This window comes from Phycodurus eques, chromosome 15, assembly GCF_024500275.1.
Source record: "Phycodurus eques isolate BA_2022a chromosome 15, UOR_Pequ_1.1, whole genome shotgun sequence".
Classification (NCBI taxonomy): Eukaryota; Metazoa; Chordata; class Actinopteri; order Syngnathiformes; family Syngnathidae; genus Phycodurus; species Phycodurus eques.
In genome coordinates, this window is record NC_084539.1 from 10,430,666 (window position 1) to 10,458,665 (window position 28,000).

At 40.2% G+C, this 28,000-nt stretch overlaps 1 protein-coding gene across 1 annotated transcript; it reads right to left on the bottom strand.

Annotated features, from left to right (window-relative positions):
• Positions 1-8,446: 8,446 nt before the first annotated feature.
• On the bottom strand, positions 8,447-27,939 carry antxr1b (ANTXR cell adhesion molecule 1b). The gene is made up of 18 exons (XM_061698232.1): positions 27,671-27,939; positions 23,113-23,184; positions 22,959-23,030; positions 22,789-22,870; positions 22,649-22,682; positions 22,083-22,162; positions 20,762-20,830; positions 20,608-20,688; positions 20,455-20,515; positions 20,124-20,222; positions 18,284-18,353; positions 18,085-18,163; positions 17,176-17,271; positions 15,086-15,130; positions 13,928-14,020; positions 11,367-11,531; positions 10,459-10,539; positions 8,447-8,805 (listed from the first exon to the last, which is right to left on the bottom strand). The coding sequence occupies exons 1-18, from the start codon at positions 27,823-27,825 to the stop codon at positions 8,479-8,481; spliced, it is 1,761 nt and encodes a 586-aa protein (XP_061554216.1). The 5' UTR covers positions 27,826-27,939; the 3' UTR covers positions 8,447-8,478.
• Positions 27,940-28,000: the final 61 nt, after the last annotated feature.

Here is a 28,000-nt window from a genome sequence, read left to right on the forward strand (position 1 = left end):
TAACAAAATGTTACTGTAAAAGATGTCACATAAGCGCGCATATGGACAGTCAATTTTTTTGTTTTAGTGGCTTTAAAGTACATGCCTAAAGTATATTTTTTAGTTGTGACCTTGAATGTTGCACCAAAGAAAGTTGTCAATTTAAATGTAATAATCCAGAAATCGCACCTGTCGTAGGAGGGGTTAAAGCACTGCATACAATTTCTACTTTTGTCGAGTCTTCCAAATGATACAAACTGGAAATTCTTCAATGATTTCAGGCTCATTACAGCTGCTTTACAATTGCTTTACTTGATTTTGAACCTCCTGGTACAACCAATAAAACATAGGTATTTGACAAACAAACGCTAATAATGTACTGAAGTTATATAATAAACTTCGTCAATGCAATATCTGTTAAGGAGCAGTTTCTGAAGTGACTGTTACACTTTGTATTCAATTAAAAGGGACATTTTTGAACACACCCAAGCTTCCAATGTCAGTCTGTCATTCTGATGCGAAAATGTACACCATCCCAATCTCCATTTCCGAGTTGGGGGGAAAATGCTTCTCCCTAGTGGTTGGGAGTTCAAAATAATGGGAGCGAAAACATGAAAATAAACCCCAAACTGCTGCTGTTTCATGAGCACTTATCTCAAAGCTGATTCGCCAATAAATTAACACAGAGTAATCCTCCATTTGAAGAACTAAAAAGGAGACGAAGAACAACTGTGAAAGATGATACACTCCAGTTGATTGAAGTACACCTAGTGTCACTCGATCTTACATTTGTGCAGAGCACATGGAAGCATTTGGGTCATGAGTATATGTGAGGGCGAATTGCAATCTGTGATTCCTAAGTGGAGATGGGGGGGGGGGATTTCTGAGCTTTGAGTGCAATTCAACACTGCGTTCTTTTTTGGTTCCGCAAACTATGGAAATGTGGAGTGATTATTAGGAAAATATATAGGCAGTAGTCACAGATGGTGTAGTGGTACACTTGCCTGACTTTGGTGCGGGCAGCGTGGGTTCAGTTCCCACTCAGTAATGGTATGAATGTGAGTGCGGATGGTTGTCTGTGTCTATATGTGCCCTGTGACTGACTGGCGACCAGTTCAAGGTGTAGTCTGCCTTTCGCCCGAAGTCAGCTGGGATAGGCTTCAGTGCCCCACAACCAGGATAAGCAGTGTTAAAAATGGATGGATGGCTATATGCAGTACCTTGGTGCCTTGATATACGAGTTACTTTGTTTGTACTTATCGCAAAACATCTTTCCCTATTAAAATGAATGGAAATGCGACCCTTGTGAGGATAAGCGGTACAGAAAATGGATGGGTGAAATTCAGTGGACCCTCTCATACTTGTGGTTCACCTATACGCAGATTTTTTTTTTTTTTTTTTTTTTAAATCTTTCCTTTTTAAAAAGAAAAAAAACGTTTTTTCTCTCTTTCAGTTTTTTTGGGTGGGGAACCAAACCCGAATTTTTGTTTTGTTTTGTTTGTTTCGTTTTTGTTTTCCCAGTGCGATTATAATGGCCGTCCATTATTTCCAAACTCACAGAGAGCCACAGCAGAGGGATGAAGAAGCTACATGCGGCTCTGGAGCCACGAGTTGCAGACCTCTCCCTTAGATAGTGACAGAGGCTATTTATTCACTTTAACAACCAGACATTTATTATCACGAGAACCTTTATTTGTATGAATATAATGATACTGGAGAGTTACCTCCCGCATAGGTGTGGTTCACAAATGCATGTTGTTGTTTTTTTTCTGTGGAGCATATCCCCAGTGATTTGCGGAATAACTCACCGATTTATATCTTTTGTGCTTTTCCTAACTGTCTTAAGATGACCGAAGATGTCAAAGCCCCGTCTCAATAGGGAAGCAGTGCAAAAATTAGTCAACGAAATATGCTGACATTGATACAGATTGACTAAGAGACAAGCTTTGTGTGTTGGAGAGGTGGTAAGGAAATAAGTTTAGCCTGGGTTGTTAGTGGAAGTGATGGAGTGTCTTCGCCGCATCCGCTCCACTGATGCATTATTTTTTTTTTAATCAAATCATCTGTTGGCGATTTATTTTTAAGGGTAAGATGAGTTTGAGATGATAATGAAACTGTTGGAATTTGCAGTATATTTATAGTTTTGTTTATGCAGGCAATTATAAACATCTGGGCGAAGCATCAATTATTTGTGTTTTTTCGTTATTCACGACAGGTGTTTGGTCCCTATCGCTGGCAAATAGCATTTTGGCAATGAATAGAGTCTTTTACAGCAGAGGCGATTACAGTATTTGAGTACAGTAAATTTCCTGTGGAATATTTTGTGACAACCATAAAAAAAAGTACCCACCGTTTTGCAACGTGAGAAGAAATTCTTGTTGCTGACAAACTGAAAGTAATTTACAGCCTACAATTGTCTTTATTTTCTACCTCCCCCAGTTTGGATCAAGTTACTCCAGCATTGTTGTGTCATTTATCATTTTCATTATTGTTAATTTTTTTCTGTGGTGGGATATGGACTTTGCTGTATTTTCACATCCGTGTGTCACTGTTGCTAGATCATCGTTTTTCTCGTCTGCTTCCTGTGTTTTCCCCGAGACGACTTAAATGAGGAAACAATGCATCGGCCTTTTCAAATAAATAATTTAAAAAAAAAAAGCAGATGGAAATTATATATAATCACCTTTGTGATTACTTCATAGGATTTGTCCCCAGAGCATCTACAGCAGCAATAGGTTGGAGTTCACATGAACTTTCGGGAAAGATCTGCTCCAACATATGGCAAGAACTCTGTTGGTTATAAATGAAATGCAATTCGAAACATTCCAAGTTTAACACGGATTTTACTTCTACATTTCACTTCCCTTTTACATACCAAACACACTGAGTTGAACTCAGGGTTCTTGATGTGTTTAATACAGACGATACAGTCGCTGAGCCACACGACTTTGTACCCTCACGACATGTGGCATCTGTAAAGCTGACATTTGCAGCGGAGGGTAAAGACAAAGCCTTGTGTGTGCGCACTGCCCAACATTTTAACACTGACCCAAAAAAACTCGGAAATTTTCCTGACAGCTTTGTGGAATTCAGACTACTGGTTGTTATGTCACATCTTTCCTAAGTCAGAAATAACTGCTCCCATTCGGTACCCAAAGCTAATAAAAAAGCCATTTAGGTTATTTTGTTATCCACCTCTTCATTCTTTTGGCAACTGTCGTTTTATCTTGTTTATCACCATCTCCATCTTCTTTGGATTCATGACTTTTTCCAGGGCAGGGAAAGCAACATTTTATATATATTTTTTGTTTTTGTTTTTGTTGAACCAAACACTTCAACCAGACTTGTCAAAACTGTTTCATAACTTGGACAGCATGTGCAATTGAAATGGCTCACACATAAACAGGAAAACAAAGTCATCCATCAATGCTTTGAAACGGACGGAAGCAGGCAGGTAGAGAAACATCTCATTCTTAAGTCATCTATCACAAACTCCAGACGCTGCAGAATTGAGCCGCATGCTGATTTTTCCAGAACGACAAACCACAAAACTCTTGTGACGTCAATCTCTCACACTGCAAACGATTCTTTTTTTTTTTTTTTTTTTTCACAGTTTGTGACAGTTTTAGAGATTTATGTCATACCTCTGGTTCATCAGATTGAATGAAAATGCTCCATAATTATTATTTTCTTGTTGTAGTTTCCATAAAAACCAAGGAAAGAATTTATCGAAACAACTATTATTACAGGTTTAGGGGATTCATTGACATATTTTCACCCCAGATTTCCCCTTTGTGGAACACACCTTCAAATAAACAAACTGGATTATGGTAATTATGTCACACATTCTACCCATTCACACCGACATAAGCATAATCATCATTCCTTTTGTAAGGAGCTCTCACAATGTTAGTCATGATAATTATTTTTTTGAGCCACTGACAACTAGAATGCGTACTTAACTCCATTTTCAATTTAAGTGCAGAAATAAATAGAGAAACGGCATATTTTTCCAATTGTCTAAATCAAGGTTCAGTTCCAATTTTTGACATAAAGGGTCCAGTCCATGATTGCACTCAACACTGCACCAACTCCCATTTCCAAGATGGCCACACCCATGAAACCAGTCTTCACCTCCCACAAATTGAGATTTAGAGATTGATAGACCAGTCGTCCCCAACCACCACTTGGTACCGGGCCGCGAGACAAATAAGGAATTATTTCCGTTTTATGTATTGTCTTAGTCTGAATTAGCCTTTATTTTGAAAAATGACCAGATTCTCTTGGTGACGTCTCCGTCACTTGAGCGCCAAAATGTAACCAGTCTCCCGAAGCTAGCGAAATGAGGACGAAACAAACGTCTTTAGAAACTTTCTTTTCGAAGGAGAAAAGGCTCAGTGAAGAGACAGGAGAAGAGCCTACGAGTTCCCCCCAAAAAGAGAAAGCTTTTAACAGACAATACCAGGAGTCCTACTTGAAATATGGCTTTATAGCGGCAGGTGATTCCCACCTCCCGAACCCGCTGTGCGTAACATGCGGGGAACGGCTCTCTAACGAGGCAATGTAGCCTTCAAAACTGCTTCGCCACGTGGAGACCAATGACGGCGGCCTTAAAAGTGTGTTCGTGACAACAACTCCGCCGGTGTTCTGGAGGGAGGTCGTGGCAGAATACGCTGAGATCGCCACCGCAGCACTGAAAACCCTGTTGCCGTTTCCGGCATCCTATCTGTGCGAAGCGGGGTTTTCTGCAGTGACAGCAACCTAAACAAAACAGCGGAGTAGACTGGACAGAAGCAACACACTTCGGGTGTAATTGTCTTCCATCACTCCCAGATGGGACCGTCTCGTTGCAGTCAAACAAGCTCAGGGCTCCCATTGATTTGGCGTTATGGTGAGTTAAAATGTTCATGCACTTTATATTTGTTTTGGGGTGTAACCTTATCTTATTTTGAAGGCATGTTTAAACGTTACCATATTTATAGGGTTTACACGATCAGGATTTTTGGGGCCAATCACCGATCAGTGAGTTGAAAAAAACGATAACCGATCCAATCACAAGATGGAGGAATGTCTCCTTAAATGACCTGTTCATTTACTGTATATACTTGTGTACTTAATTGCTCAAAAAATATATATTTACAAGCAATAATGTATCTTTGTTCCTCTATTTATGCCAGTGAGGCAAAGTAACAGACAGAACAAATGAATGGTCTTCTATTCGATGGCAGGAAGTAAATACAGTAATTAATGTATCCACTTTTTGTGACATTTTTCAATTGTAAAATATGTTCCATGCCTCCATAAGGTTGGAAATCACTGCTCTCGTCAGATCGTGTATTCTAATCAGTCAGGTCAAACCAACATTACATGACAGAAATAATGGGTGCTAATTAAATTACTTTATTTTTAATTAAATGACTTCACCCACGGAGTTTGCATGTTCTCCCCGTGCCTGCGTGGGTTTTCTCCGGGCACTCCGGTTTCCGCCCACATCCCAAAGACATGCGTGGTAGGTTCATTGACAACTCTAAATCGCCCGTAGGTGTGAATGTGAGTACAACTGGTTGTTTGTTTCTATGTGCCCTGCGATTGGTTTGCTAACGAGTTCAGGGTGCACCCCGCCTCCTGCCCGATGATAGCTGGGATAGGCTCCAGCACGCCCACGACCTCAGTGAGGAGAAGCGGCTCAGAAAATGAATGAATGGATGGATGGACTTCTCCCACACCGAAACTTTAGAGCATGATTCGACAGAACGGTGGCATGTTTACGTCCAACTGTTCGTGCTACCGCTACCTTGCTAGGCTACATAACGTTTTATTGCCTGCTTGCGAGCCGTATCGTATTAAAAGTACGTGAACATACCTCAAGCAAGCCTAAAACGAACGTCCGCTCCTGTCCTGAATACCGGTGACCACCAACACACGTTTTTCCCCATTTTGTCCTTATAATACCGTCGGCGCGCTCCACTCTTGTTGTCGTCGCCAGGGTAACGAGTGTATCCGGTCGCATTTGAGTTGACAAGATAAAGCCTAGTGATCGTAAAAAGTGTGATGCGGTGGTATCGGAATACAAGATTTTATTGCAGTAGTCTGACATACTGCAATCGTGAAAGAGCAAATTTGTCTTGTAGTCTAATCCGTGCATTACGTGTTGTCTGTTCCACATCGCCGATTTTTATTTTATTTTATTTTTTTTAAATAACTTCATTGGCCGTCAGATATTTACAGTACTACGTCAAAAGACAGGCGACAAGGCTAAAAATAAACTAGCCTTTGGATTCAAATATACTGTGCACGCGGCGACGCGGAGTTAATGTATTTTTGACGAATTATGACATTAAAGCCGATCAGCATAAACTGCTAAATATCGGCCGATACCGATCAGCCGATAAAAATCGGTGTAAAGTCTAGTTATTTATCATCTTTCATGAAATATTGATAGATTTGACAGCTGTTTGGACTTGTGCCTCTATTACACTAACCTTGCAAAGCCTAAATCAGAGGTTTCCTTCATAAACTTGAAATTACTCTCCTGCAAAATGAAAAACAAATGGAGTTAGACCAGTATAGTTCTTAGCGGCTCATTTATGTTAGCTGTCCAATGAAAAGCATGCATCTGTTCTCATACAAAGATAAAGCTCAAATTGAGATAGAGGTCGTACAATTTAGAAATTGCTGTGAATTTACAGGGTGAGTATGTACAAAGAGTTGCTGCTGGGTGTTATTGGTTTGACATTTTACAATATATTAACGGTTAACTTCTTTTTACACTTGTGAGGGTCATTCTTTAAAAAAAAAAAAAAAAAAAAAAAAAAAAAGAGATGCCTGGAATGTTTTGTGCCTTCCTCAGTTGCCATTATGGAACGTGTTAACCTAGTTTAATTGATTTGAAGGGGAATTATTATGGATTTGTGGTGAGTGACACATCCCCAAACACGCATGCATGCGGTGCGTGTACAGTGGGTACGGAAAGTATTCAGACCCATCTACATGAATGAGGAAAAAAATGAACTTAAATGATTTAAGCAAATGGCTGCAATATAACAAAGAGTGAAACATTTAAGGGGGTCTGAATACTTTCCATACCCACTGTACAGAGCCACTACACCAATTGACAAGTGTAATTGTGTAAATCCAGTGAGTGAAAATACAGTCGATACTTTTGCTGGCTTTTTGGGCGCTCACCTTTTTCTTCAGAGTTGGCCCTCAGTAGATGAGGGCGGGGTGAGAAGTGGTTCATTTGCATAAAAAGAACCGCCCTCTCATAACAGCCAGAGTTCAGCTTTGCTCAAAAAACAAGTTGTAAAGTGGCTGTAATTCTTGATCCTTGGGATATTTTGACAAAAGCATGTCACAGATGTGCGATTATCACACTCAGGAACTGTTTTAAACTGAGAGAATAATAAATGAAGTAAAGACTGCCTTGTCGCAACCCCCTTAGCCCCCCACAAAACAGGCTTATTGAATTTCCTCTCTGAAGATGGTGAAAATGTGTCGGAATTCTTCATCCCTAGTGTAGTTTGTCAGAGATGTTTTATTAAGACAACTGGGGACTGTTTGAAATTGTGGACAAAGAAAAATGTGTGATGTCTCTTTTAAGATCTTAATATAAGAGTAATTCTTGTCATTGGAACACTTGTAGGCCAGTTAATGTTAAAATGTATTCAATATGTACAATTAAATTTTTCATTGATTTAATGTGCCACTATCAGAGTAATGAAGTTGATGCCTTTTAACACTTAAAGGACAGTTAGGATTGTTAAAATGTTTAGATTTTTAATTGTAAGTATTACATTTATTATTTTAATGGTATTTTCTGTTCTTTTATTAAAATTAGAATTGTAGCTTTACATTTTAATTTTAGTTTTATTTTACAGTTTATTTTTTATTATATATAAACAGTGGACTTTTTGAGGGGGTATTTTGACCTATTATTTCATTTTCTGCAAATAAATGCTCTAAATGACAATATTTGTTTGGAGTACGGGAGTAAGGTTGTCAGTAGTTTACAGAATAAAGGAAACAAAATTCATTTTACTCAAACATATGCCTATAAATGGAAAAATCAGAGAAGCTGACAATGTTGCAGTGGTCTCTTCATTTTCTTCGAGAGCTGTATGTTTAATTTAATTATTTCAATTTCCATTATTTCCTAAGGGAAAACTGTTTTGAAACAAACAGTTCTGTGATTTGGAAACAAATTTGAAGTCAATCAGAATCCCGGAGGAGATTGTGTTGGCCTTACATGTTCCGTTCTACATGCTTTTAATTCGGCAGACATTAGATGCTATGCAAGATAATCTTTCACTGTTCAAAGCGATAGCAGAAAAAGGCTCTGAACAAGCATAAACAATAAGTACATCGCAATGTACTTAGGATGGTCTAATATCATGGAAAAACAATTCATTGCACATCAGCCCTGTAATATTTAAAAATGTACAAACGTTTTCCCATTCGATGATGGAAGCACACTCAGGTTTCCATCGGACTCGGGATGCGTCAGTAGTCCTCGTGGCTGGGGCGTGGCGGCGGGCGGGACGGAGGCGGGGCCCTACAGGGCGGCGGCGGCAGGGAGACGGGGGGCGAAGGTGGCGCAGAGGCGGAGGGCAGAGTTCTGCAGGGCGGGGGAGTGTAGAAGGGCGGCGGAGGCGAGTGGGGAAGCGGGGGCAGCGTGGCGGTGGGCGAGGGGGGCAAGTCCGAGACGTCGGCCGAGTGCCGACGCTGGGGGCTGTACGGCAGCGTGTAGATGTGCGTGGAGGGATGCTTGCAGATGGGGTAGCGAGGAGCCTGACAGGCCTTGCTCCGTGTGAAGTTGATGCACTTGCCCTTGAATCATAACAGTGGCACCTCAGCGTGGGCAATTCAAAACAAATCAATAATACACTGATCACTGATTATTGTGGGTCACCTACTGCGAACATGCTCTCTTTTTTTTTTTTTTTTTTTTTTTTTTTTTTTAAAGTGTGTTTTAATAAGTTTAAATGTGTCTATGTATAAAAAAAAAAAGTTATTATTATGGTCTCTTTTTATTGCAGACTTTAAGCCTAGAACGTGTCCGCCGCGATAAACGGGGGTTCACTATACTGCAGCTGCTGCTTGACTTGTTCCAAGTACGCCAGCACAGCGACTGGCAGCTTGTGCTGGGCTTTGGACACATGGAAAGTCATGTAAAATGCCTTCTTGAGTGAGTGAGTGTCACGGAACGAGAGAGCATTTCTGCCAGCTCCGCCAGGCTGATGCTGGGAGCTGGAGGAGGCATTTGTTTAATGACTTCTGCAGACAAAAGCACTCCAGAAGAAAATCACGAAGCTATTATTTAGTTTTTTAACATTTGGCCTTGTTAAATAACATGCTCCATATTAATTATCTCTTAGCTGATTAATGGTAACATGCTGTCAGACCTGTTTCACAGTCTGTTGATGAGCAAGCGCGCATACATTAAACCTCTAAGTGAGAACACATTCCATTGTATTGGATTGGACTCATTTGGATTTCAAAACAAACAAGAACACCAAAGGGTCAAAATGCCACAATCCATATCCTTATTAAACATACAAGCAATTTTAAAGTAACATTTTAATTGCCATACAAGTGTAAAAAAATAACTAAACCACTCTTAGTAGTAACATAAAAATAAGTTTGAACTTTAATGGTAAAGGTGGTTTGTATCACAGAATGAGCTTTTTTTTTTTTTTTTTTTTTTTTTCCCTTAAACATTCTTCGTTGTCCTACAAGTGTAACAAGAAGTTTATTTAAAATGATGCATATGGTGACGCTGTAGTCTTAAGCCTGCCGCACACCGAGCGATGTGACCGAAATCTCGCGCAGCGTACGGGGTTTAGCAACTATTTTCATGAGCGACCGCTGCTTTTCCGCACATCAAATGTGCATGTGGATCAAAATGCACATAAGCTTTCACTTTGGCTAAAAAAAAACATAAAGTAGACATATATTGAGTTTTACAACAATACTTTCATATCTACCTGTGGATGAATTAGCGGAGCCTTGCATTTTTATCACCACTCTTCATCCTCTCTCTGTAGCAACCTGCTTCCTCAATCTTTTTATAGTTTACTAAATGTGATAAAGTGCAGTATGTGCAGCCTCAAAAGGCGATTCAGGCTGGCCGTTCAGGGCGTTCGTATCACTCAGGTGTGAGCTGCCAACTGTCATTTTTTTTACAATGGTCCGTTCCAAGTTCAGTTCAACCGCATTACGAGGTGTGCAGTGGACCTGAGGCTGGATTTACACATCAGGTCTCAGTGCACAATTGCCAATTTCAAATTAATACAATTTCAGTACAAGCAATTGCAGATTACCCGACCCCCCCCCCCCCCCCCATGCATTTTGCAGAGATGCATTTTTAAGTAAAATGTTGGGACTTCCTAAGAGGAATTCATGAAAAGACTTTCAAACTTGTTTTTGTTTTTTGAATTTTTTTTTTTTTTTTACTTTTTTTTTAAAAACATAACATCTTACCTTGTCTCCAGGATGAGGTCGCATGACGGACACTCTGTCATAGCCTCGTCTCAGGAAAACCCACAGAGCATCTAGTTTGCCCTGAGCACACACATTGCAGTACAAGATGACTCAGTTTATTGAGGGGTCGCGTTCAAAACAAGCCTTTAAATCAAAATCAATCTGTTTTCTACTGTTATGACATGACATTGAGTCCAACTGGCATTTGCTTTCACTTTTTTTCTTCTTCATTTGCACATGGCAAATCTTGACTTGTTGGAGACTAAAACACAAGACATTTTATTTTCATTAGGAATAATGACAATGAAAAGATTCCATAATTCAGGAGTGAGCTCAGTTCAGGTCTGTTTCGTATTACAGCTGACTGATAAGTTAAAAAGGATACTGTATTAAACTATTTCCTGGCAACTTAGAAACATTTGGTGTCGATTAAATATTTCTCCGTTCTATACTGTATGTCATACATTTCATTTTTTCAGCATCTGGCATATTTTATAAAGCGGCCACGCCGGTTTTGTCATGCAGACCAGGTCTCGGCTCCTTGCGTTCTTTAGGGTGGGACACAATAAAGTCCCCAGTAAAGAGGTTGGCAGCCTTTACATGAGTCTGACCATGCACTCTGGGGACAAATGTATTGACAATGTATTCGGTACATGTGACAACAGGCACAAAAAGGTTTCCTTTTATTTTAGTTTGAAAGGTATTAATCCAACAATAGTGTACAATTTATAGTTGTAGTTTGCAGTGATGTAAAACTGCACTGCTTCATACTGGGAGCTGTTTTGTTATATTTTGGATTGATAATAAAGCTATAGGGCAAATTACATTGTGCTCATTAGATTGTGTAAGTGTACTTAATGTTGTGAAGTTACATGTGACCGCGAGCACAGATACAGTAGCAAGAGCACCTTGATGGGGGAGTACCACTTCTGAGGATGGACATGTTTTTTCACATGGTAACGCGGCTGCGACGGAGGAGGCTCGGGTTCCTCTTCGGGCATCACAACCCGAGCGTTCTTGGCTTTTTCCAGCTTTCCTCCCTCCTCGGTGGAGCCCTTATCACCCCAACGGACCTGAAATGAACAAAACGCTACCTGTTGGCTCGATGCAAATAGGTATTGTATTTGTACAGTGGAACCCTTCAAAGTGGAACGCAATCTCGTCAGTGTCGCTGGTCGACTTTCAAGTTGTTCTAATTTTGCAACATTATTTCCCATTGCAAATAATGTAAGGTGAAATAATTTCTTCTAGGCTCAATCTGTCAGCACATAAAACCTTTATTAACAGTACAGGAACTTTTCATATTAGGATTTTAACATTCCCAAACTGCAATATAAATATGAAGATTATTTTCGTTGTATTATACAGTGGATAACTTAAGTAAAACTACTCTCCCTTTCCTGACAGACATAATGGAGAGGGAACAGGGACAACCTTTTTTGTAGTCAACTATAATGTGAAGAAAAGTCGAGTTTAAGTCGATTAATCGTTGACGTCATTGATATTTTTTCACCACAATACAGCGGACCCCAACCTTTTTTGGGCCGTGGACCATTTTCACGTAAATACATATTTCGACGGACCAGCGTAGAAACAAATGAAAACACATAAATAAAAATACAACTCACCATTACTTTGACTGTAGTTGTTGTAATTAGTGGGAGCCCTGCACGTTTTTCTCTTCAACGATCTGGCCAGTCTCATCTTATGTTCAATAGTGTAGCGTGTTGCTAGACTGGACATCGTAGCCAGGCTCCACAAGAATTAGCATTTCTCTGTATCACTGTTTCGATTTCACTTGTGGTTAGCTTTCGCAGGACAGACTCGCATATTTTGTAATCCTCATTTTAGGTCAAATATTTCCACACGCTTGTAGCATAGTACCTCCGAATGCTGTACCGCATTTAACTACACAGTGCACATGTTATTTTATAGTATTCAACGTTGTAGGTAACCCTCTCTTAAAAGTCTATTAAAGTACAATTTTGCATCCTCCTCCCATTTTAACTACACAATGACATGTTCCAAAGTAGAAAATGCAAGAACAGAATACTGCAACTTTTCCCAAAGAGATGCAAAGGATCCAGAAAATTCAAGGTGAAAGCGGTGATGTCAAAGTAACCTTGACAGTCCATTACGCAAATGTAGTCCTGTATAGCTGCCACAGAAAAGTCATGAACGGTTCAACTTGCCAGTGAAGGTTTCAAACAAAGACGTGCATAGTTTCCATGGCTCTGTTTGGAAAACTTCCAGGAGGCCAGACACCCGAGACTTCACCGAACGCATGTTTTACTGCTATCTCCTTGACTTTTATCATGGACGACAGATGTGAGACGTCAACCCTCTTAACCTCTTGGCCACGTTCCTTTGTGCGGTTCAAGCACTCAGCAATTAAGTGAAAGTCTTGCTGTCAGTTTTTATAAAGCGCAGCAACACATTCGGTCACACTTCTTGACCTCACCGGATATGTGCTTCATCTCACTTTTACAGAGGAACGTGTAGGTAAATGCCGACAGATGCTGTCGCCGAGTGAGAATGCCAAGGAAAGAAATTCACTTAAAAGTGCAACGCTTGTTAATACTGTAGGTCACGGCATTTCATAGCAAAAAAAACAAACAAACAAACAGATATCATGTGTGGCTTTGAGCAGCATAGGAATGACATCAGAGCAATCTGATTGGATGTTTAGTGAATCTCTGGCAATGTTTTGCTCTGTCAATAATCTCGCCTTTCTGTTTAATATTTTGGAAACGATGCGCGTTTGGATGAGCTCACAAGTCCCGAGTGAGGCTGATTTTATCCTGATCTAACTCGTGAATGCAATTTATCTAGAAATTGCGTGTGAATGCTGATGTGCTGACACTGAACTGAAATGCAGTAGAATAAAGTGAAATGCAAAGTTTAGAATGTGAGGCTTGGAAAATTTTAAAATGTTGAATTATAGTACTAGTATAATTACAACTGATCAAATGCTAACATGTTAACTAAGGTGGTGTGCTATTATAGAGTGAGTATGAAAAGTATGGAAAGAGCAAATGACATGAATGAGCTGAACAGTTTGAATCGGGAAAAATGAGGTATATTTGTAAAATGTTTCCATTCATTTGGGAATTTCCCCATGGGGAAAAAAAGAAAATTCTTGGAATGTGAAGTTACCAGATCAATGAGCTGGACATTTTGAGGTAGGAATGGTTTGAATCAGTTGCGAAATGTGGAAGAAATACGTATATTTGTTGAACGTCAGCATGGATTTGGAGAACTGTGGACTACTGGAAAATGTGGGACTATGATGAACGTCCACACAATAAGAAAATAGCTTTTGAAACATTTAGAGAGCATTGAGAATGTTTGTCTTGCAGCATTGACACAATGAGCGCAGAGATCATTTTTTTGTTTGGAGCCCGAGCAATTCTTTCTCTGGATTTATGCGACGTCACCGCTTTGCTTTCGAGATGTTCACTTCATGTACCTCCATCCTTTTGATGCCTCCAACTCCTCTGCCTCCATAGTACGAGGCGTCCACGGTGGGCCATCGCTTCTTGTGAAAATTGTCCTCGTCGTCCTAGACCAGAGGGAAACTTTCAAACGAGGTCCATGGTCGCACTATTATAGCATAAAAGCATTGCAAGTTAAGGTTTTGTGCAGGAAGTCCTCGAGTTACGACGTACTCGACCTACGACATTTCGACTTTACGACGCCCGTGCCTCGTCTGCCATTTTGTCCCCAGCACCATAGTGCTTGTCTGTGTTTGTGCGCCGGGAGTATCTTTGCCTTTTTCGCCCTCCTTTTTTCACACTCTCAGCAGTAATGGTAGTAAGTAAAATAAAAAAATAAGATGCTGTAATGTATTTTAGTTTCTTTATACGAAGTGTTAACCTTTCCTGCTACGGTCACCTGACCGTGGTCGGGAGACGCAGGGGAGACGCCTTCTCCAGGGCCGAGGTTGTCCTCCTCGCGGTTAACTCCCTTCTCTCGTTACACAGCTGAGCTGGGTGACGGCAATAATAAAGGCACGAAGCACCGATTTGCTGCTTTATTGGCTTTATTAGCGCCTCTGCACGTTCAACGTCAACGGGTCCTCCGATAACCGCTACTCTTCCCCGGTCGCCGTCACTACACTTGCCGCGGCACACACTCGCACCTGTGCGCACTCCTTCCTCCTTCACAGTCCCGCCGGACGACGCCTGCGCAGTTCCATCTCACTCACACATCGACGCACACGCCCACACACACTGAGCTTGCTGTCACAATCACGTGGGACAATACCCGTAACAGAAGTATTTCGACTTTAACGGTGAAATCCGACTTACGAGGAAATTCGGTTTACGTCGCCAGCGTAGGAACGGAACTCGTTCGTAAATCGAGGACTTCCTGTAATGTCCAACACAGTCTCACATTTAGTTTGGTATTTCCCTCCTTTTGTCTGCTTGTTAGTAGGATTACCAGTAAACTAAAATCATCCATTCATTTTCTGCCGCTTATCGCCTTTAATTAATTTCTTTTACATCACTCTGCACCTTCTCAGTGAACAATTAACAAATGTGATGAATTCATTCTTAAGCAGGTGTGTCGTCAAGTTGAATTTTGAGAGTACAGGAAAAGATCATTTGAGAAAAAAATCACTTACAGAGAAGTCCTCTTCTGTTGGTGGTGGAGGTGGGTCATGAATGACCTGCATGTCAATTATAAAAGAAGTCTTAGAAGTCTTATATATATATATATATATATATATATATATATATGAAAAGTCTTAGAAGGCGTTTCGCCTCTCATCTGAGCAGGCTTCTTCAGTTCATGCTCATAAGCTCGTTAGGAGAACTTATTCTCGAAGTTACAGGCACGTCTCTACCACGACAAATCTCTCTCTTTTTGGATGCAAAACGACGGTCATTCAGATACATTAGAAGAAGTCTCTGCCAGCCAACGACAGTTGTTGGGGTGGCATTACCCTTGTTAATAATCCAGTCAATTGTCCTGGAAGGCCAAAGTTGGCTGTGTTTTTTTTTGTTTGTTAGAGGCTCAATTCTTGACTCTGTTCAAAATGAATGAAAGCTTTATACAGTATGTGGGCGATACATGGTGTTGTAAGCCCCCTCCTCCATTTAGAGATGGTTTTTCAACCTTGATGTTTCAACCCTCACTCCTCTTTCAAACCATCAATCTTCTCTGTCCAGAATGCCAATTTTTTTCTCGTTCCCAGGTTTTGTGTGTACCGTTATGTTGTGCTAGTTAAAAATCCTGCTGAGTTTCTCAGATAGACCAGATACATCCATCCATCCATTGTCTGTACCGCTTTATCCTCACAAGGGCGTGCTGGAGTCTATCCCAGTTATCTTCGGGCGAGAGGTGGGGTACTGAATTGGTCGCCAGCCAATCGCAGGGCACATAGAAACAAACAACCATTCGCACACATATTCATATTCGGGAAATTTTAGAGTCGTCAGTTAACCTACCATGCATGTTTTTGGGATGTGGGAGGAAACCAGAGGAAACCACCCACGCAGGCACAGGGAGAACATGCAAACTCCACACAGGTGGGGCCGGGATTTGAACCCCGGTCGTTCGCTGTGCCGAGACCTGATACATACGGAATGAAAATGTTGTCGCGTCTATCACTTTTGCCCTCATCGACGTTTCTCTTGTTCATTCTGGAGTTTGATGCACTTTTTTATTTTTTTCCAACAAATGACCAGCTGCAGAAACCAATCAAGTGTAAAACAAACGTACGGCTTTAAGTTACTTGTGCCAGTTTGTGCTTCGTGACCATGTATTCTTAAGCTGTTCATAACCTCGAAATATTATAATAATAAACCAAGGACCCCCCTGTACTAGACACACTCTCTTGAAGTACTCTGGTCCTATGATACTTAATTCCAATGTTTCTTGTTGATGTTGTGTTGTAGAACGACACTGAATCATATTGAGAGCCGTTTCTAATATTTTGTCTGTTGTCGGTAACCAAAAGACGATAGTCCATCCAAGTTACGGTGGCTATAATTGCCTGAAATAGCTCTCATTGTCAGTCATAACAGAGAGTTATCATATTTCCATAGACATAATTTTTGTGTGACATTTTTGTTTGGGACGGCACGGCGACCGACTGGTTAGAGCGTCAGCCTCACAGTTCTGAGGACCCGGGTTCAATCCCCGGCCCCGCCTGTGTGGAGTTTGCATGTTCTCCCCGTGCCTGTGTGGGTTTTCTCCGGGCACTCCGGTTTCCTCCCACATCCCAAAAACATGCATTAATTGGGGACTCTAAATTGCCCGTAGGTGTGACTGTGAGTGCGAATGGTTGTTTGTTTGTATGTGCCCTGCGATTGGCTGGCAACCAGTTCAGGGTGTACCCCGCCTCCTGCCCGATGACAGCTGGGATAGGCTCCAGCACGCCCGCGACCCTGGTGAGGAGAAGCGGCTCAGAAAATGGATGGATGGATGGATTTTTGTTTGGTGGTGCCCCATAAGATTCTTCAAATCCCAGGCTAGTTCTGTCCTAACTAAATCTTGGTGCATGGTGAAGCCTGCTCAGATGAGAGGCACAACATCTTCTAAGACAACCCGAACAGTCCAGTTGCGATCGATTAAATGCCCTGAATGAAATAACCTGGATGAATGAGAATATTCACTGGCAGATCGATAAAGGGTGGGAAAACACTGCACTGTTAGAGTGTGCAGGTGTACCTAATCATATGGCAAGTGAGTGTAAATACATCATCTTACCACAGTGCAGCAGAGAGGCCAGAACCACCACAACAGAAGAAGGATGAGCAGGATCAGCAGGATGAGGAGAGCGATGGCCACAAAGGTGCCGTCAAACTGGCCAGAAAAATACATTTGTATCATGCAACACGTCTATATGACATTTATCTATATATCTACATTTACAAGCTCTGGTATTTACAATCATTTTCCGTAGTGAGTTGTTTTAAGTCACGGCTATCTTATAATAATAAAAAAGAATAATAATAATATTTTTTTACGGGACTCCTAGCTGCATTGAAAGTAGGCTGTTGCTTTTTCCCATGAGTAACTTTGGCATTAGACACAAAACTGTTTCTGAAAACATAGGCTCTATCTCTTTATGTCCATGGAGGTTAGTCATCAAAAGGATGCAAAACTGGGGGGGTTTCAACCAAGAGCAGAAGTGTTTTCACAATGTCCTGTATAATTGATAGCAGAAACGGTCACAAAAAAATTAGACTGGGTGTTTGCAATTGATGATGAAAATATTTCTTCATTTGATTTGGCACTCACTGTGACAGTTAAGCTGTCGTGACCCCCCCAAAAAAAAAAAAAACATTTTGGGGGCCTTTGGGCAGTGGGGTGCAAATTGAATTTCTTATTCAGTATGTTGGATGTAAAACAAGGCACATTTTAAGGGGTGTGCGCACTCAAATTAACTTTAAAATAATACTTATATAATGAAACGCAGTAACGTAAAGCAGAAGGTGTACAGTATGTGTGACTTTATGAACAGCGGAATCAAAAGAGAACTAAAGACTCTCAGAGGCATATAATGTATCATGCTGGTGTCAATGCACAACAGGGCACTTGGATTATAATCATTACAGTATTCATTTCTGTATACATTTGACTTTTGGTTCTTTACATCTTCAACATTGTACTCACACAAGTGACGGCGGTAATTGTGACGAAGCTGGATATGAAACTCAGGCCGTTGTTCATGCTGACGTGGAGCGTGGCGGCCCTGCAGAGAAAAGTGAGCGCCTGAATAAGATTACCAACAACTTTGGTGGCATCATGAGCACTGCTGGAGCTGCTTACATGGTGCCTTTATCTTGGATACAGTGTAGTACATTTCACTTACATTCCTTCTTTTTCCAAAACAGGAGCTGGGCACAACAGGTAGGTGTCTCTCACCACCAAAGGTTTTTTCACTGTGCAATGATAAGTACAGTGTGTGTTAACCTGATACAGCACGCACTGAAGTGCTATCTTACTAGTTGTTAAAAACAAAAAAAAGAAGTGTTCAGTGCTAAGACATTCTATTTATTTTTTATTTTATTTTATTTTTTTTATTTTATTTTTTAAAATTAATTATTGTTGTCATGTTCATCATAAAAAAGTGCTCTGGAAGCCACTTAGTTTAAAACATATGATATACTGTACAAATGTTTTCAAAGGCTATTTATGAGTCCTACATGTTCTTTATTATACATAATGTTTCGTTTTGATGGTTTTATATGATATGTGATCATGATATTTGGTGTGTACTGCATTCCACTGTCTATCACAGCACTTTGTGAACGTGTTTATAAAGGTACTGTATAAATAAAGTTATTATTATTTATTGTTTTTCACTTCTGTAAAAGTGGGTCGCAACTTTGTGACAATAGTAAAATGCGGGTCCCAGGGGGTGACAACAGTTGACAACCAAATGGTGACTGAGTGGCGAGAGGTTCAGGGTGTACCCCGCCTCTTGCATGGTATGGGAAATGGATAGATAAAATAAAACATATGGACATAATATTTTTTTTCCATTTAATTAATTTCCCGACAGGATTTTGCTTGAATTTAACGTTTAAACCCTGAACTGGAAAGATTGTACCAACTGTACACTTCACAAATCATGAAAGCCTCAGCAACTTTTTGGGGAACCCAATTCTTGGACTTCCTCACTTGCAAGTGAGAAAAGACGCCAATGAGCAGGGCTGCAGTTTATTTACACTGGCCAAGGAGGCGAGTTTCTAATGTGTGTGCAAAGACGCCGCTCCTCCTCGATGGGATCTGCAGTCCCTCCTCGGACATCTGAGAAGGCTTGAGCGGTATACCAGCTGATCTTAAGCAGAGTGACGGGATACTGAGGTCTTTTTAGAGGGGTGGGGTGGGGGACGGCAGGGATTGGAATCATTGCCAGGAAAAACATCGGAGTGGCTCAGATTTATTGATTTAATTGCTACAATGAGGATTTTGACTATGAATGATATTTAAAAACTGATTTTCTTGATTCAATTATATTAATAGCTTGAGGAATTTTACCACACTCACTCATCTTCAGTCATTCTACACTCAAGGACAGTCTTTGCTCAACTTATTCTATTCTTGGCACGTTCTATTGTTTATCTACTACAGACGTGTTTAATATACGTCACTGCTTCTGCCTTTTGATGCCCTTTGTTTACAAACACAAAAGCAGCATGCCATACGCCCATAAAACAGTGTTTTCAGTTATTTTATTTGCTCTGTAGAGATGATTCACACTCGCATGTCTGCATAATAAATATGCAGTGTGAGACTTAAAGTGTCTTGCCAAACTCCTGAGAAATCTATCTGGTGCTTAAGGTTTTTTGTTTTTTTTACCAGCCACTTTACCCGACAACTATGCTGGGAACTTTGTCTTGGTTTGGCTCGGCATGGCGGGGCCTTATATAAGACCCGCTTAAAGGCATCTTAATTCACAATTATTTTTTTTTTTTTTTTTTTTTTTTTCCCCCCTCCCCTTCCTCCTCCTCCTCTCTCTCTCCACAGGGGCGTTTTGCTTCTCCAAGCCAAACCATTTGGCACTTGTATGTACTGTATAGTCTGAAACCGCAGCACTGAGGCTCATTAAAACGCTTCTGAAGCTATAAGGTGACCAAAATATTAGCCACACCCCAGACATCATTATGTACAGTATGTCAGTAAAAGCATTTGGAGCGGGTACTTACTAAAAGTCACTGTGTCGTTGATGCGGAAGCTGCAGAGGACTTTCTGAACGTCGCGGGCGTGAAAGAAGCCATTTCCTTTAATTACCACCTGGAAAGATTCTGAAGTAGCATTGAAGGGATTTATTTGCATGGGTACAAGTGTATTTAATCTCTTCAAAGGGGTCATGTTTTCATGATCCGTCATTCTCTTGGCAAGAATTTGTACATCCTCAACATGCAACCTCATGTAACAGAGGCAGATTTACAATGAAAATTAACTTTGTGGATATCCAGACGATGGGAACAATATTGTTAGTGAATCATAAAATCATAAAAATAACTGGAGCGTTACCTCCTGCACAGATGCTAGAAGGCTCAACAGCCAGAATCTCGATGCACGACCTCTTTAGAATCTATGACAACATTAAACAGATCAAATAACACAACAGGACTCTTAACCAGGAATTACGTATGCCTGTATGAGAGTGTGGGATATGACTTATACCGAGTCAATGACCACATGCAGCCTGTGAAAACCGTCGGTCACAGGGAAGACGTGGTCCTTACTGTCCGCAATGGTTGACAGCTGTGGAGAGATAATTATCATCTTCTTTGTTTGACAGATCTTTTTCACGCTTCATATTGTCTGACTCGCTCACCTGGGTTTCATTGAAGTCTTTCACTCCCACACAGTAAACGGTGGCACCCAACTGGCGCGCTCTGCTGGCCTGAGTTTAAGAAAATAAACAAGAAAAAAGGGTGGCCATCAAAGGTCAGATCACAAAAAGTGCAGCTGTGCTGCTGTATAGTGCAACCACGCCTTTTCAGTGATGGAACACGCTGGTGTGTGAGCTCACTAAACAGACGTGACAACAAGTCTAAAGTAGGTAATGGGACTGAATTTGAGAATTGTCCCCACCTTCACACAGGTGAAACCCTCTCATACACAACTGAAATCCTTTCGCACAATCGCACATCACACTGAAATACACTCATATAATGTACTATAATATGCGTTTCAGTAGTGTGTGTGTGAGAATGTTTCAGTCGTCTATATGAGCAAAGATTTCAGTTGTGTCTGTGAATGTTTCAGTAGTGTGGGAGGGAGAGTTGCAATAGTGTGTGAGAACGTTTCAGTAGTGTGTGAGTACAAATATTTCAGTAGTGAGTGCCAGCGAAAAAAAATTCATGTACGTGATAGTGATTTAGTAGTGTGCAAGAGCATTTCACTTGTGTTTTCATCTTTTGAGCTTTTCAGTAGTGTATAAAACATTACTGTAGTTTGTGTGAGAGCGTTTTAGTAGTTTGTGTGGGTGTGTTTCAGTCGTGTTAATGAGTACAAATAATTTGTGTGAGCATTTCAGTAGTGACTGAGAGTGTCAGTAATGTATGAGTGTGAAAAAAATTTCGGTAGTATGTGCGAGAGGGTTTCAATTTGTGTATGATGGCGTTGGTTTATGAATATTTCAGCATTGTTTGTGAGCCTTTCAGTAGTGTGTGAGAGCATTTAATCGGTGACTGTGAGTGTTTTAGACAACAGTATTAGAGCGTTTTAGTAGTGAATGTGAGCAAAACAAATGTATGTAGTGTGAATGAGAGAGTAGTGTGTGAGAGTGTTTCAGTTGCACGTACGAATGGTTCACTAATAATGTCATGTTTGTAGGCAAAAAGAATTTTAGTAGTGTGTGTGACAACGTTGGTAATTGGTTATGTTAAGTGTTTGTATACCATTTCTCACAAGTCATTAATGACAATAAAAATGACAAGAAGAGTTTGCAACTACAACGTAGTTACCAGATAAACTAACATTATCTCTAATCCAGACATGCTCATTTCTTCCCCAACATGTGTGGGTTCACTCACATTTTAAAAATTGGTTTAGGTTTTAAAAGTTGGAATGTGTGTTGCTGGCCACATACATGGTAGAAGAAGCATTTAGCCACTAGTGTTTGACAGGCGTCTTAGTAATATGTTTCTTGCCTCTCTTTGAGCCAGATCAAACTGATTTTCCCTTAATTCGCCATCAGTCAAAGCAATTATGACGCTGGCTGTCCGGTAGCCTGAAAGACATAAAAAAATATATATGCTAATTAGTACAGCAATCATGAAACTCTATTATCTCGAATTATGACACTACAGAGATAATGTTTATTGTTCATTTAACAAGTTTGTGTTTGCGAATGCATGTGTCTCTCTGATGTGGCTAAATAACATAAAATGTTTGAAACAGTTAAGTTTGAACTAGGTTGTGCACCCCCCCCCGACTAAAAACTGTGCCACTCCATATATATTTTCTGTAATTATGACTTGAAATTCAGGATATACTGCTGATGTAGGAAAGAAAAATTCATTATAAACTGAAGATCATCCATATATGCTATATAATACAGTATACTGTATCTGTGTGAGAAAAGAGGTAGCTGTGTTTTCAGGTTGTTTTGCCTCCAGCTGATGATTCTGCCATGTGGGAGGACTAATGTACAATGGATGGACACAAGGACCCAGTGGGAAAAGAGCATGATGAAGTGTGAAAAAGCAAAACTCACCATCCCCTGTGCCGTAGTAAATTTGCTCACTGGCCTGAAAGAAAAGTCAGCGGGAATGCATTCAAACGGATCTAGAATTGAGAGTTCTCAGGATTGTTTTACCTGTTGGAAAAAAAAAAAAAAAAAAACAGATGACTCACCTTTGACAAACCAAGGTGCATGTAGGTGTCTCCACCTGGCTGGACCATGCTGAGCTTCTCCAATCCCGCTCGTATTTGCTCTCTGGGAGAAAACAAAAATATAGAAAGTAGGAAATGAAATAAACCGGAAGTACATTTAAATGACACAATGGAGTCTGTTAATGTGGCACCTGTCTTCGGTTAGTGCCATGAGAATTCGCCCTTCTGTTGAAAATACGATAAAAGACATCCGTAGCTGAGGACTGATGGGAAGAAGAGAGATGGTTAACAACATTTAGTTGATTTCTGCACTCTTTTAATCAGAACAAAGTCTGTCAAGCCTACCTGATAAACTTGTAAGCCAGGTGGTCTACAAAGTAATAAATTTCATTCCAGTAATGTTGCACACTGCCAGATCTGAAAACAAAACAGCCATCTTCAGTATTATTTGGTAGAGAATTAAAGACATAAACGTGTAAATGAGCACGTTTTTGTGTGTGTGTGTGTGTGTGTGCTTAAGACACAATTATGAGCTTTCATGCTCCAAACAAGATTTTTACAGACAAGGTTTAGAAATGCAGCAGAAGCCAATAAACATTCATGTGTTGAAATGACTACAATGCCACTCCTTGACGACAGAAGTTTCTCAAAGTGACCTTAAGTGGTCCATGTTACAATTTTCTCCACTGGGGCTATGGGTGCAGCTTATATGCATGACATTTAATGCCAACAACAACAACAAAAATATAGAAACAACCCCAATTCCAGTGAAGTTGGGACGTTGTGTTAAATATAAATAAAAACAGAATACAATAATTTGCAAATCATGTTCAACCTATATTTCATTGAATACACTACAAAGACAAGATATTTAATTTTCAAACTGATAAACTTTATTGTTTTTAGCAAATAATCATTAACTCAGAATTTTATGGCTGCAACACGTTCCAAAAAAGCTGGGACAGCGTCATGTTTACCACTGTGTTACATCACCTTTTCTTTTAACAACATTCAATAAACGTTTGGGAACTGAGGACACGAATTGTTAAAGCTTTGTAGGTGGAATTCTATCCCATTCTTGATTGATGTACAACTTCACCTGTTCAACAGTCTGGGTTCTCCGTTGCCGTATTTTACGCTTCATAATGCGTCACACATTTTCAATGAGAGACAGGTCTAGACTGCAGGCAGGCCAGTCTAGTACCCGCACTCTTTTACTACGAAGCCACGCTGTTGTAGCACGTGCAGAATGTGGTTTGGTATTGTCTTGCTGAAATAAGCAAGGGCGTCCATGAAAAAGACGTTGCTTGGATGGCAACATATGTTTCTCCAAAACCTGTATGTACCTTTCACCATTAATGGTGTCTTCACAGATGTGCAATTTACCCATGCCATTGGCAATAACGCAGCCCCATACCATCACAGATGCTGGCTTTTGAACTTTGCGTCCACAACAGTCCGGATGGTTCTTTTCCTCTTTGGCCCGGAGGACACGACGTCCACAATTTCCCAAAACAATTTGAAATGTGGACTTGTTGGACCACAGAACACTTTTCCAATTTGCATCAGTCCATCTTAGATGAGCTCGGGCCCAGAGAAGCCGGCGGTGTTTCCGGGTGTTGTTGATAAATGGCTTTTGCTTTGTATAGTCAAGTTTCAATTTGCACTTACGGATGGAGCGCCGAACTGTATTTACTGACATTGGTTTTCTGAAGTGTTCCTGAGCCCATGTGGTGATATCCTTTACACATTGATGTTGGTTTTTGATGCAGTGCCGCCTGAAGGATCGAAGGTCACGGGCATTCAATGTTGGTTTTTGACCTTGCCGCTTACATGCAGTGATTTCTCCAGATTCTCTGAACCTTTTGATGATATTATGGACCGTAGATGTTTAAATCCCTAAATTCCTTGAAATTGTACATTGAGGAACATTGTCCTTAAACTGTTCGACTATTTTCTCACGCACTTGTTCACAAGGAGGTGAACCTCACCCCAGCTTTGCTTGTGAATGACTGAGCAATTCTGAGAAGCTCCTTTTAGACCCAATCACGGCACCCACCTGTTCCCAATGAGCCTGTTCACCTGTGGGATGTTCCAAACAGGTGTTTGATGAGCATTCCTCAACTTTCTCAGTCTTTTTTACCACCTGTCCCAGCTTTTTTGTAACGTTTCGCAGCCATAAAGTTCTAATTTAATTATTATTTGCTAAATACAATAAAGTTTATTAGTTTGAAAATTAAATATCTTGTTTTTGTAGTGTATTCAATTAAATATAGGTTGAACATGATTTGCAAATCATTGTATTCTGTTTTTATTGTATAACACAACGTCCCAACTTCATTGGAATTGGGGTTTGATCATAGGAATCAAATCAAACGTGGATTTCTTTAAATTCACCACAAGAACTATATTTTCCATCAACAGTAAAAGAGATGTTTTACAATAAATGAGTGCATAAGCAACGCTTATTGTAAAGATGTTATCTGGCTGTAATTGCTCATATAATAGAGGAGGCTCTATTGTTTTGTATACTGCATAACCTTTTGGTGGAGTTGTGAATTTTGCCATTCTGCTCCTTGTTAGAGAACAACAAGCAAAAACTACTGCAACATTAACTGGACATTTAGATGTGCATTAAAAAGTTCAAAGTAAGTGCATCTGTAAAATATACTGCATTTTCGGGTCATCTTGATATTTCACCCAAAAGCCAAATATCGCTAACTCTTTGTGAATAGTGTACTTAGTGAGTTAGGTCCTCAAAAAGTTCTTATTTTCTTTTTACCAGCTAAGAGGCTAGACACAAACTAATTAATAATTTGGATCAGCACTAAACTGTACAGTATCCCTTCACAGATACCGATATCCTACACAACTCTCAGATGTGTCTTTCATGTTTTATTCACTGAGGAACTAAGAGAAATAACATTTCACAATGTCACCAAAATAATCAGTATAATCAAATATCATAATAATAAGCCATGGCCTGTCCCTCACCCCACCACAAAAAATTAAGGACATTGGTCAAGTCGTTTTTGAGAAATGCTGCTCACGAAACAACACGTTGATAAAAACATCGTCATCTTGGGGTGATGATGAAGTTACGACGGTTTAGACACCTGTTCACAGGTTACATTACTCAATAGTAAAGGCCTTCATATTCTGTAATAGTTGGGAAACTGTCTGAAGAAAATGTAGACGTTTCAATGAATCAAATCCCAGTATGGGAACACATACTGTAAACACTAGAGTGGAAGGATCACCGCCTAAGAACAGTTCAGTTGTATTTAACTTTTAAGTGAAATGCTTTTGCATTTAATCTTTCAGTAGTGTTTGTTTTGCAACTTTTATTTTGGTACATTTCTTTGTTTAACTTGTATGTACAATACATTTTAATTGAATCATTATTTAAGTTAGTTATCTACTTATATTTATGTGCAGTGTTAATGTTCAAACATAATTTACAATACTATTAAATATACTTTTTAGGAATAAATCCTCTCTCATTTTTGCTCAACACTTAGGCCTTTTAAACGTATTGTATTGTTGTAGCCAAGTATTATTTTTGGTGGTACTTTCGTCTAAAAAGTTTGAGACCCACTGCAAGAGATCATTATTTTGCAGAAACAGTAAACACAAGACTAGAATAAGTAAGTAAATCAAGAGAAGCCTGTGCGAGACGCTTTCCGCTTCTGTTTTCATTTAACATCCTGTGATGTGAGTCCCGGCGCCGGCGCAGCCAAACGCTCTTTGGAACAGCTGGTTCTCATGGAGAAAGGGTTCTGACGCTGGGACCAAGACATGCGCTGCAGCTGCCATAAGTGACGCGTGGCTGCAGTTTGACAACCTAAATCCCTGCAGTGCATTTTATTATAAACGAGCATCTTTGATTCTCATTGCTCCCTGCTTTCTAAGATTCAGCTACCAGTGGTGGTGACTGATTTGGGAGATGGATGTCCTCAAATGGGGGCGTTTATTTACTCAACTGAGGAATGTTTATTTGACATAAAACATTTATTTGAAATGAGGCTTTTATGCTTGTTTAAAGGGGCATAGTACACGCATCTAAGATTCATAACATCTAAATTTAACCGATTCTTCAGTGTTGACCACACACAAGAATCTGCGATTCTCAATATTGAACAGGTTAAACATTTATGATTATCGACCGCGACCGTTTTCTCAGCACACCCCACAACACTGGATAATCACTCAGAATAATCTTTTAGAGACATCCGATAATCTGGCCTTTGCTGATTTTAATAGGAAGGGAGGAGAAATGCTCAAATTTGGCCCGATTGTTGGTATGTGTGTACCCCGATTAAGGGTGGAAATAGATACTGTATGTTGACGTCCGTTGATTGGTCAACAATTGTGACCTAATTATTTTTTTTTTAGAATATCCTAATTTGTACTAGAGTTTCCATTTCAACGCGAAGAATGTCTCTGACCTAAATTACATAACAGAAGATGCTCTCGTTTAGATTCACCCTGACTTGTTGATAGTTTAATGAACAATGAAATTAAATACCCATGTCAATTCTCTGCCTTTTACAATGAAAAGTAAGCGCTGTTTTTCCTCAAACAGATGATAACACATTGTTTCAAACAACAATGCCAATTAAAAATGCTTACTCATGCATATTTTTCATGCATAGTCTTTATTGACTAAATATGCAACTGAATACACGGTTGTACTCTTCAGTATATGCAACTGAATACACGGATGTTCTCTTCAGTTTGTTGCATTTTGTTCTGGATATCAATAATACAAATTGTCATACATGAAGTAGGACGCGGCACTTATTTTAAAGGTTGCTCTAAAGTCAAAGCAACTACACAAGCATGTCCCCTTTTCACTTGCATTGCTTCCATCCCATGAATGAGGAAAAACAGGCGCACTCACTTGTCTAAAACAAAGTACAGGTCAAATCCTCCATAGCAGGACGACCCGGCTTCTCTCCCATCGTAGCTCTGTCCCGCAGTGCCGACCACCAACACCACCACAACAATACCCACTTCCACGCCAAGCAGGACCTGCCTGCACCAGCACCGGGACATTCCTCGGAATTTAAAAGAAAGCTTCGTCCTATATATAACTTTAGGAGAATGTAAACATGAGTGCACTCCAGGTTTGGTCTTTCAACTTCAATCAGCAGCAAGCACGGACGCAGCCCGTAATGCTGTGAAGGTACGAAAGAGTCTGGAATCAGACTCCCATCTCCTCAGCAACAGA

What these genes read in the sequence shown, in the direction of transcription:
- antxr1b (XM_061698232.1), bottom strand. Translation starts at nt 27,825, where the DNA reads ATGTCCCGGTGCTGGTGCAGGCAGGTCCTGCTTGGCGTGGAAGTGGGT. An exon ending in CTGGCTTACAAGTTTATCAG is followed by an intron (nt 23,031 to 23,112) that starts GTAGGCTTGACA and finishes TCTTCCCATCAG; the next exon opens with TCCTCAGCTACGGATGTCTT. An exon ending in TTACTACGGCACAGGGGATG is followed by an intron (nt 22,163 to 22,648) that starts GTGAGTTTTGCT and finishes TATGTCTTTCAG; the next exon opens with GCTACCGGACAGCCAGCGTC.